The following is a 12,500-nucleotide window of genomic DNA, read 5'->3' as shown; positions in this document are numbered from 1 at the left end:
TCTCTCTCCATCTCTCCATCTCCCTCTCTCTCTCTCTCTCTCTCTCTCTCTCTCTCCTCTAGAAGACAGGAGCAGGTGTGAGGGGTAGAAGGGTCCAGACTACAGCGTCTGTCGTGTCACAACGGTCTCACACCTAGAAACTCTCTCCTATTCTTCCTCTATTTCTCCCTCTGTCCATTCCTCCTCATCTCTCTCCATCCATCTCTTCTCACTCTCTCCTACATCTCTCCATCTCTCTCTCCATCCATCTCTTCTCTCTCTCCTCTAGAAGACAGGAGCAGGTGTGAGGGTGGAAGGGTCCAGACTCAGAGTTTCGCTGAAGGGAGGGGCCTGCTGGTAGGGGTTGGTGGTTACTACGGTGACTCCGTTGGCGACGGGCGTTCTGCGGGCGTTGTCGAGGTAACCGGTGTTGTTGTCGGGCTGATCGGTGAAGAGGCTGAAGTTTTGGAACAGGTTGATGAACGTCTGGAGAGCAAGCGCCGTCAGGCCAGCCTGGAGGTTAGAGGTTAGAGGTTAGAGGTTAGAGGTCAGAGGTGTTAGAGAGGTTAATTGTTAAAGCAGTAGTCAAGGTAACTATAGTAACTTAGAAGCAAGAGCTGATGTCAACCAGCTTCCAAGCTAAAAACAGGAGTTTCTCTTAGGTAATCCAGCTAGCTAGTAAACTAACATTAGACAGAGTTGGTTCTGTCCATCTCTGAGGATTTCACTAAGGGCTCAATTCAATCCGTAGCGCTGAAGTGCTGCACTACAGCGCGATATACAGTTGAAGTCGGAAGTTTACATACACCTTAGCCAAATACATTTAAACTCCCGTTTTTCACAATTCCTGACATTTAATCCTGGTAAAAATTCCCTGTCTTAGGTCAGTTAGGATCACCACTTTTATTTTAAGAATGTGAAATGTCAGAATAATAGTAGAGAGAATGATTTATTTCAGCTTTTATTTCTTTCATCACATTCCCAGTGGGTCAGAAGTTTACATCCACTCAATTAGTATTTGGTAGCATTGCCTTTAAATGGTTTAACTTGGGTCAAACGTTTCAGGTAGCCTTCCACAAGCTTCCCACAATAAGTTGGGTGAATTTTGGCCCATTCCTCCTGACAGAGCTGGTGTAACTGAGTCAGTTTTGAAGGCCTCCTTGCTCGCACACGCTTTTTCAGTTCTGCCCACACATTTCCTATAGGATTGAGGTCAGGGCTTTCTGATGGCCACTCCAATACCTTGACTTTGTTGTCCTTAAGCAATTTTGCCACAACTTTGGAAGTATGCTTGGGGTCATTGTCCATTTGGACCCATTTGCGACCAAGCTTTAACTTCCTGACTGATGTCTTGAGATGTTGCTTCAATATATCCACATAATTTTTCTTCCTCATGATGCCATCTATTTTGTGAAGTGCACCAGTCCCTCCTGCAGCAAAGCACCCCCACAGCATGATGCTGCCACCCCCGTGCTTCACGGTTGGGATGGTGTTCTTCGGCTTGCAAGTCCCCCCTTTTTCCTCCAAACATAACGATGGTCATTATGGCCAAACAGTTCTATTTTTGTTTCATCAGACCAGAGGACATTTCTCCAAAAAGTACGATCTTTGTCCCCATGTGCAGTTGCAAACCGTAGTCTGGCTTTTTTTTTACTGTGGATATAGATACTTTTGTACCGGTTTCCTCCAGCATCTTCACAAGGTCCTTTGCTGTTGTTCTGGGATTGATTTGCACTTTTGCGCACCAAAGTACGTTCATCTCTAGGAGACTGAACGCATCTCCTTCCTGAGCGGTATGACGGCTGCGTGCTCCCATGGTGTTTATACTTGCGTACTATTGTTTGTATAGATGAACGTGGTACCTTCAGGCGTTTGGAAATTGCTCCCAAGGATGAACCAGACTTGTGGAGGTCAACCATTTTTTTCTGAGGTCTTGGCTGATTTCTTTTGATTTTCCCATGATGTCAAGCAAAGAGGCACTGAGTTTGAAGGTAGGCCTTGAAATACATCTACAGGTACACCTCCAATTGACTCAAATGATGTCAGAAGCTTCTAAAGCCATGACATCATTTTCTGGAATCTTCCAAGCTGTTTAAAGGCACAGTCAACATAGTCTATTTAAACTTCTGACCCACTGGAATTGTGATACAGTAAATTTTAAGTGAAATAATCTGTCTGTAAACTATTGTTGGAAAAATTACTTGTGTCACGCACAAAGTAGATGTCCTAACCGACTTGCCAAAACTATAGTTTGTTAACAAGACATTTGTGGAGTGGTTGAAAAACAAGTTTTAATGACTCCAACCTAAGTGTATGTAAACTTCCGACTTCAACTGTACATTTAAACTGTTCTAAACTGAATACAACATAAAGCTTCACTATCTCATCCTGGAATGTCCAAGGTCAGAGGTCATCTGCCTTTTGGCCTGAAGAGCAAGAACTCCGACTTCATCAAAGAAATCAGAAATACAGACATTGTCATCCTACAAGAAACATGGTATAGAGGAGACGGACCCACTGGTTGCCCTCTAGGTTACAGAGAGCTGGTAGTCCCATCCACCAAACTACCAGGTGTGAAACAGGGAAGAGACTCAGGGGGTATGCTAATTTAGTATAGAGCAGACCTAACCCACTCTATTAAATTAGTCAAAACAGGAGCATTTTACATCTGGCTAGATGTAATTAATAAGGACGTTATCTCAACAGAGAAAATGTCCTCCTGTGTGCTACCTATATCCCCCCACTATAATCCCCATACTTTAATGAAGACAGTTTCTCCATCCTAGAGGGGGAGATCAATCATTTCCAGACCCAGGGACATGAACTAGTCTGTGGCGACCTAAATGCCAGAACTGGACAAGAACCTGACACCCTCAGCACACAGGGGGACAAACACCTACCTGGAGGTGACATCATTCCCTCCCCCATATATGCCCCCCTAGGCACAACTCTGTCGCACGCTGGGTCTGTACATAGTCAATGGTAGGCTTCGAGGGGACTCCTACAGTAGGTACACCTACAGCTCATCTCTTGGCAGCAGTACTGTAGACTACTTTATCACTGACCTCAACCCAGAGTCTCTCAGAGTGTTCACAGTCAGCCCACTGACACCCCTATCAGACCACAGCAAAATCACAGTCTACTTGAACAGAGCAATACTTAATCATGAGGCGTCAAAGCCATGCAAACTGCATACTATTAAGAAATGCTATAGATGGAGGGAAAGTATTGTAGAAACCTACCAGAAAACAATTAGCCAACAACAAATTCAATCCCTTTTAGACAACTTCCTGGACAAAACGTTTCACTGTAATAGTGAAGGTGTAAACTTGGCAGTAGAAAACCTAAACAGTATATTTGACCTCTCAGCTTCCCTATCAAATCTAAACATTTCAAGCATAAAACCTAAGAAAATTAACAACAATGACAAGTTTGATGAAGAATGCAAAAACCTAAGAAAGAAATTGAGAAACCTATCCAACCAAAAACATAGAGACCCAGAAATCCTGAGCCTACGCCTTCACTATGGTGAATCACTAAAACAGTACAGAAATTCACTATGAAAAAAGAAGGAACAGCATGTCAGAAATCAGCTCAATGTGATTGAAGACTCCATAGAATCTAACCACTTCTGGGAAAATTGGAAAACACTAAACAATCAATAACACGAAGAGTTATCTATCCAAAACGGAGATGTATGGGTAAACCACTTTTCCAATCTTTTTGGCTCCATAAACAAAGAACAAACAGTATAAACATTTACATGATCAAATAGAAATCTTAGAATCAACTATTAAAGACTACCAGAACCCACTGGATTCTCCAATTACATTGAATGAACTACAGGACAAAATACAAACCCTCCAACCCAAAAAGGCCTGTGGTGTTGATGGTATCCTCAATGAAATGATAAAATATACAGACCACAAATTCCAATTGGCTATACTTAAATTCTTTAAAATCATCCTCAGCTCTGGCATCTTCCTCAATATTTGGAACCAAGGACTGATCACCCCAAGCCTCAAAAGTGGAGACAAATTTGACCCCAATAACTACCGTGGGATATGCATCAACCGCAACCTTGGGAAAATCCTCTGCATTATCATTAACAGCAGACTCAATGTCCTAAGCAAATGTCAAATTTGCTTTTTACCGAATTACTGTATCACAGACCACGTATACACCCTGCACACCCTTATTGACAAACAAACTAAACAAAAGCAAAGTCTCCTCATACTTTGTAAAAAAAGAAAAATAAGCTTTTGACTCAATTTGGCATGAGGGTCTGCTATACAAACTGATGGAAAGTGGTGTTGGGGGGAAAACATACATTATAAAATCCATGAACACAAACAGTTAACAGATGGTGGTTAAAATGGCCCAAAGAAGACATAATTCTTTCCTCAGGGCCGGTCGGCGAGGCAGGTATCACGATCGTTCATGAACGGGACGGACCAAGGTGCAGCGTGATATGCCAACATGTTTATTAAAACGAATAAACACAACGACAAAACAATAAACTAACGATACGTGACGTCCTAAGGTAACACAGATCCCACAACCCACTAGTGCCAATAGGCTGCCTAAGTATGGTCCCCAATCAGAGACAACGAGCTACAGCTGCCTCTGATTGGGAACCACACCCGGCCAAACATAGATCTAGACATACTAGATCTCAACATAGAAAATACAACATAGAAAAACACAACAAGGAAAATACACACCCTGACTCAACATATAAGCGTCCTCTGAGTCAGGGCGTGGCAGCTTGAGCAACCTATCCAACCAAAAACACAGAGACCCAGAAAACCGTTACCTTATCTTCAACATGTATATCAATGAATTTGTGAGGGCACTAGAACACTCTGAAGAACCCTGCCTCACCCTACTAGACAAATGCAGATCATCTGGTGCTTTCTGTCTCCAACCAAGGAGAGCCTACAGCAGCACCTAGATTAGGGCTGGGCGACATATCGAATTCATTCCATTCATTCGAATGTATGTTTTTGCACGATGCCTGTATCGCAAGTATCCATTTTGTTTTTTTGTTTTTTGTTTTTTAGCGTTAATGTCTGTTTTAAATAAGTGCACGTGCAAGCACTCTCTCACAGTCATTTAACTGTTGAAAAGAGAGGAAGGAATGAAGCAACACTAGAGAGAGAAAGAGGAGGTAGGTTAATAACATTAGGGGAAATATTATGAAAGGTGTGTATATATATATATATATGATATTCATATAATATATTCATAATATTATGAAAGGTGTATATATACGTAAGCCTACTAATTATACAAATAGGCCCTATTATATTACCAAAATTAAAATCAAATTCACTAGCCTATACTGGTAACTTTGTAGGCCACGTGTGCTGCACCAGAATCACATGTTCTCTCCCTGCTTTATCATGGTTTGAACGACGTGCGTAATTCCAGTCCATATGATACAGTATAATACAATACAGTACAGTAATACAGTATAATACAGTACAGTACAGTAATACAGTTCACACTCTAAAAGATCTATGGGATTTATATAGCTAGCTACATCTATGGGCTTTATATAGCTAGCTACATCTATGGGCTTTATATAGCTAGCTACATCTATGGGATTTATATAGCTAGCTACATCTATGGGATGTATATAGCTAGCTACATCTATGGGCTTTTATATAGCTAGCTACATCTATGGGCTTTATATAGCTAGCTACATCTATGGGCTTTATATAGCTAGCTACATCTATGGGCTTTATATAGCTAGCTACATCTATGGGCTTTGTATAGCTAGCTACATCTATGGGATTTATTTAGCTAGCTACATCTATGGGCTTTATATAGCTAGCTACATCTATGGGCGTTTATATAGCTAGCTACATCTATGGGATTTATATAGCTAGCTACATCTATGGGCTTTATATAGCTAGCTACATCTATGGGCTTTTATATAGCTAGCTACATCTATGGGCTTTATATAGCTAGCTACATCTATGGGCTTTTATATAGCTAGCTACATCTATGGGATGTATTTAGCTAGCTACATCTATGGACTTTATATAGCTAGCTACATCTATGGGCTTTTATATAGCTAGCTACATCTATGGGCTTTATATAGCTAGCTACATCTATGGGCTTTTATATAGCTAGCTACATCTATGGGATTTATATAGCTAGCTACATCTATGGGATTTATATAGCTAGCTACATCTATGGGATTTATATAGCTAGCTACATCTATGGGCTTTATATAGCTAGCTACATCTATGGGCTTTATATAGCTAGCTACATCTATGGGCTTTATATAGCTAGCTACATCTATGGGCTTTATATAGCTAGCTACATCTATGGGATTTATATAGCTAGCTACATCTATGGGCTTTATACAGCTAGCTACATCTATGGGCTTTATATAGCTAGCTACATCTATGGGCTTTTATATAGCTAGCTACATCTATGGGCTTTATATAGCTAGCTACATCTATGGGCTTTATATAGCTAGCTACATCTATGGGCTTTATATAGCTAGCTACATCTATGGGCTTTATATAGCTAGCTACATCTATGGGCTTTGTATAGCTAGCTACATCTATGGGATTTATTTAGCTAGCTACATCTATGGGCTTTATATAGCTAGCTACATCTATGGGAGTTTTTATAGCTAGCTACATCTATGGGATTTATATAGCTAGCTACATCTATGGGCTTTATATAGCTAGCTACATCTATGGGCTTTTATATAGCTAGCTACATCTATGGGCTTTATATAGCTAGCTACATCTATGGGCTTTTATATAGCTAGCTACATCTATGGGATGTATTTAGCTAGCTACATCTATGGGCTTTATATAGCTAGCTACATCTATGGGCTTTTATATAGCTAGCTACATCTATGGGCTTTATATAGCTAGCTACATCTATGGGCTTTTATATAGCTAGCTACATCTATGGGATTTATATAGCTAGCTACATCTATGGGATTTATATAGCTAGCTACATCTATGGGATTTATATAGCTAGCTACATCTATGGGCTTTATATAGCTAGCTACATCTATGGGCTTTATATAGCTAGCTACATCTATGGGCTTTATATAGCTAGCTACATCTATGGGCTTTATATAGCTAGCTACATCTATGGGTTTATATAGCTAGCTACATCTATGGGCTTTATACAGCTAGCTACATCTATGGGCTTTATATAGCTAGCTACATCTATGGGCTTTTATATAGCTAGCTACATCTATGGGCTTTATATAGCTAGCTACATCTATGGGATTTATATAGCTAGCTACATCTATGGGCTTTATATAGCTAGCTACATATATGGGCTTTATATAGCTAGCTACATCTATGGGCTTTATATAGCTAGCTACATCTATGGGATTTATATAGCTAGCTACATCTATGGGATTTATATAGCTAGCTACATCTATGGGCTTTATATAGCTAGCTACATCTATGGGATTTATATAGCTAGCTACATCTATGGGATTTATATAGCTAGCTACATCTATGGGCTTTATACAGCTAGCTACATCTATGGGCTTTATATAGCTAGCTACATCTATGGGCTTTATATAGCTAGCTACATCTATGGGCTTTATATAGCTAGCTACATCTATGGGATTTATATAGCTAGCTACATCTATGGGATTTATATAGCTAGCTACATCTATGGGCTTTATATAGCTAGCTACATCTATGGGATTTATATAGCTAGCTACATCTATGGGATTTATATAGCTAGCTACATCTATGGGATTTATATAGCTAGCTACATCTATGGGATTTATATAGCTAGCTACATCTATGGGCTTTTATATAGCTAGCTACATCTATGGGATTTATATAGCTAGCCTCATCTATGGGCTTTATATAGCTAGCTACATCTATGGGCTTTATATAGCTAGCTACATCTATGGGCTTTATATAGCTAGCTACATCTATGGGATTTATATAGCTAGCCTCATCTATGGGCTTTATATAGCTAGCTACATCTATGGGCTTTATATAGCTAGCTACATCTATGGGATTTATATAGCTAGCTACATCTATGGGCTTTATATAGCTAGCTACATCTATGGGCTTTTATATAGCTAGCTACATCTATGGGATTTATATAGCTAGCTACATCTATGGGCTTTATATAGCTAGCTACATCTATGGGCTTTAATAAGCTAGCTACATCTATGGGCTTTATATAGCTAGCTACATCTATGGGCTTTATATAGCTAGCTACATCTATGGGCTTTAATAAGCTAGCTACATCTATGGGATTTATATAGCTAGCTACATCTATGGGATTTATATAGCTAGCTACATCTATGGGCTTTATATAGCTAGCTACATCTATGGGCTTTATATAGCTAGCAACATCTATGGGCTTTATATAGCTAGCTACATATATGGCCTTTATATAGCTAGCTACATCTATGGGATTTATATAGCTAGCTACATCTATGGGCTTTATATAGCTAGCTACATCTATGGGCTTTGTATAGCTAGCTACATCTATGGGATTTATATAGCTAGCTACATCTATGGGCTTTATATAGCTAGCTACATCTATGGCATTTATATAGCTAGCTACATCTATGGGCTTTATATAGCTAGCTACATCTATGGGCTTTTATATAGCTAGCTACATCTATGGGCTTTTATATAGCTAGCTACATCTATGGGCTTTATATAGCTAGCTACATCTATGGGCTTTATATAGCTAGCTACATCTATGGGCTTTATATAGCTAGCTACATCTATGGGCTTTATATAGCTAGCTACATCTATGGGCTTTATATAGCTAGCTACATCTATGGGCTTTATATAGCTAGCTACATCTATGGGATTTATATAGCTAGCTACATCAATGGGATTTATATAGCTAGCTACATCTATGGGCTTTATATAGCTAGCTACATCTATGGGCTTTTATATAGCTAGCTACATCTATGGGCTTTATATAGCTAGCTACATCTATGGGCTTTATATAGCTAGCTACATCTATGGGCTTTATATAGCTAGCTACATCTATGGGCTTTATATAGCTAGCTACATCTATGGGCTTTTATATAGCTAGCTACATCTATGGGGTTTATATAGCTAGCTACATCTATGGGCTTTATATAGCTAGCTACATCTATGGGCTTTATATAGCTAGCTACATCTATGGGCTTTTATATAGCTAGCTACATCTATGGGCTTTTATAAAGCTAGCTACATCTATGGGCTTTATATAGCTAGCTACATCTATGGGCTTTATATAGCTAGCTACATCTATGGGCTTTATATAGCTAGCTACATCTATGGGCTTTAATATGCTAGCTACATCTATGGGATTTATATAGCTAGCTACATCTATGGGATTTATATAGCTAGCTACATCTATGGGATTTATATAGCTAGCTACATCTATGGGCTTTATATAGCTAGCTACATCTATGGGCTTTATATAGCTAGCTACATATATGGGCTTTATATAGCTAGCTACATCTATGGGATTTATATAGCTAGCTACATCTATGGGCTTTATATAGCTAGCTACATCTATGGGCTTTATATAGCTAGCTACATCTATGGGCTTTGTATAGCTAGCTACATCTATGGGATTTATTTAGCTAGCTACATCTATGGGCTTTATATAGCTAGCTACATCTATGGGCGTTTATATAGCTAGCTACATCTATGGGATTTATATAGCTAGCTACATCTATGGGCTTTATATAGCTAGCTACATCTATGGGCTTTTATATAGCTAGCTACATCTATGGGCTTTATATAGCTAGCTACATCTATGGGCTTTTATATAGCTAGCTACATCTATGGGATTTATTTAGCTAGCTACATCTATGGGCTTTATATAGCTAGCTACATCTATGGGCTTTATATAGCTAGCTACATCTATGGGCTTTATAAAGCTAGCTTCATCTATGGGCTTTTATATAGCTAGCTACATCTATGGGATTTATTTAGCTAGCTACATCTATGGGCTTTATATAGCTAGCTACATCTATGGGATTTATATAGCTAGCTACATCTATGGGATTTATATAGCTAGCTACATCTATGGGCTTTATATAGCTAGCTACATCTATGGGCTTTATATAGCTAGCTACATCTATGGGCTTTTATATAGCTAGCTACATCTATGGGCTTTATATAGCTAGCTACATCTATGGGATTTATATAGCTAGCTACATCTATGGGCTTTATATAGCTAGCTACATCTATGGGCTTTATATAGCTAGCTACATCTATGGGATTTATATAGCTAGCTACATCTATGGGATTTATATAGCTAGCTACATCTATGGGCTTTATTTAGCTAGCTACATCTATGGGCGTTTATATAGCTAGCTACATCTATGGGCTTTATATAGCTAGCTACATCTATGGGCTTTATATAGCTAGCTACATCTATGGGCTTTATATAGCTAGCTACATCTATGGGCTTTATATAGCTAGCTACATCTATGGGCTTTTATATAGCTAGCTACATCTATGGGCTTTATATAGCTAGCTACATCTATGGGCTTTATATAGCTAGCTACATCTATGGGCTTTTATATAGCTAGCTACATCTATGGGATTTATATAGCTAGCTACATCTATGGGATTTATATAGCTAGCTACATCTATGGGCTTTATATAGCTAGCTACATCTATGGGATTTATATAGCTAGCCACATCTATGGGCTTTATATAGCTAGCTACATCTATGGGATTTATATAGCTAGCTACATCTATGGGCTTTATATAGCTAGCTACATCTATGGGATTTATATAACTAGCTACATCTATGGGCTTTTATATAGCTAGCTACATCTATGGGCTTTATTTAGCTAGCTACATCTATGGGCTTTTATATAGCTAGCTACATCTATGGGATTTATATAGCTAGCTACATCTATGGGATTTATATAGCTAGCTACATCTATGGGATTTATATAACTAGCTACATCTATGGGCTTTTATATAGCTAGCTACATCTATGGGCTTTATATAGCTAGCTACATCTATGGGATTTATATAGCTAGCTACATATATGGGCTTTATATATCTAGCTACATCTATGGGCTTTATATAGCTAGCTACATCTATGGGATTTATATAGCTAGCTACATCTATGGGCTTTATATAGCTAGCTACATCTATGGGCTTTATATAGCTAGCTACATCTATGGGATTTATATAGCTAGCTACATCTATGGGCTTTATATAGCTAGCTACATCTATGGGCTTTTATATAGCTAGCTACATCTATGGGATTTATATAGCTAGCTACATCTATGGGCTTTATATAGCTAGCTACATCTATGGGCTTTAATAAGCTAGCTACATCTATGGGCTTTATATAGCTAGCTACATCTATGGGCTTTATATAGCTAGCTACATCTATGGGCTTTAATAAGCTAGCTACATCTATGGCATTTATATAGCTAGCTACATCTATGGGATTTATATAGCTAGCTACATCTATGGGCCTTATATAGCTAGCTACATCTATGGGCTTTATATAGCTAGCTACATCTATGGGCTTTATATAGCTAGGTACATATATGGGCTTTATATAGCTAGCTACATCTATGGGCTTTATATAGCTAGCTACATCTATGGGCTTTATATAGCTAGCTACATCTATGGGCTTTGTATAGCTAGCTACATCTATGGGATTTATTTAGCTAGCTACATCTATGGGCTTTATATAGCTAGCTACATCTATGGCATTTATATAGCTAGCTACATCTATGGGCTTTATATAGCTAGCTACATCTATGGGCTTTTATATAGCTAGCTACATCTATGGGCTTTTATATAGCTAGCTACATCTATGGGCTTTATATAGCTAGCTACATCTATGGGCTTTATATAGCTAGCTACATCTATGGGCTTTACATAGCTAGCTACATCTATGGGCTTTATATAGCTAGCTACATCTATGGGCTTTATATAGCTAGCTACATCTATGGGATTTATATAGCTAGCTACATCAATGGGATTTATATAGCTAGCTACATCTATGGGCTTTATATAGCTAGCTACATCTATGGGCTTTTATATAGCTAGCTACATCTATGGGCTTTATATAGCTAGCTACATCTATGGGCTTTATATAGCTAGCTACATCTATGGGCTTTATATAGCTAGCTACATATATGGGCTTTATATAGCTAGCTACATCTATGGGCTTTATATAGCTAGCTACATCTATGGGCTTTTATATAGCTAGCTACATCTATGGGGTTTATATAACTAGCTACATCTATGGGCTTTATATAGCTAGCTACATCTATGGGCTTTATTTAGCTAGCTACATCTATGGGCTTTTATATAGCTAGCTACATCTATGGGCTTTATATAGCTAGCTACATCTATGGTCTTTATATAGCTAGCTACATCTATGGGCTTTATATAGCTAGCTACATCTATGGGCTTTAATATGCTAGCTACATCTATGGGATTTATTTTAGCTAGCTACATCTATGGGATTTATATAGCTAGCTACATCTATGGGATTTATATAGCTAGCTA

The 12,500-nt window shown here is 38.5% G+C and overlaps 1 protein-coding gene across 2 annotated transcripts in view; it reads right to left on the bottom strand.

The window, feature by feature from the left end:
* Positions 1-212: 212 nt before the first annotated feature.
* LOC121560312 (synaptogyrin-1-like) overlaps positions 213-12,500 on the bottom strand; it is a 49,113-nt gene continuing 36,825 nt past the window's right edge. For both annotated transcript variants that reach the window (XM_045216061.1, XM_045216062.1), the window contains exon 4: positions 213-492. In XM_045216061.1, the coding sequence (XP_045071996.1) occupies positions 265-492 (228 nt within the window). In that variant the 3' untranslated portion in view covers positions 213-264. The remainder of the gene's footprint in view (positions 493-12,500) is intronic.

This window comes from Coregonus clupeaformis, unplaced genomic scaffold (assembly GCF_020615455.1).
Source record: "Coregonus clupeaformis isolate EN_2021a unplaced genomic scaffold, ASM2061545v1 scaf0591, whole genome shotgun sequence".
Taxonomy (NCBI): domain Eukaryota; kingdom Metazoa; phylum Chordata; class Actinopteri; order Salmoniformes; family Salmonidae; genus Coregonus; species Coregonus clupeaformis.
The sequence above is the reverse complement of the archived record's forward strand: the minus strand, read 5'-3'. Positions and strand labels throughout refer to the sequence as shown.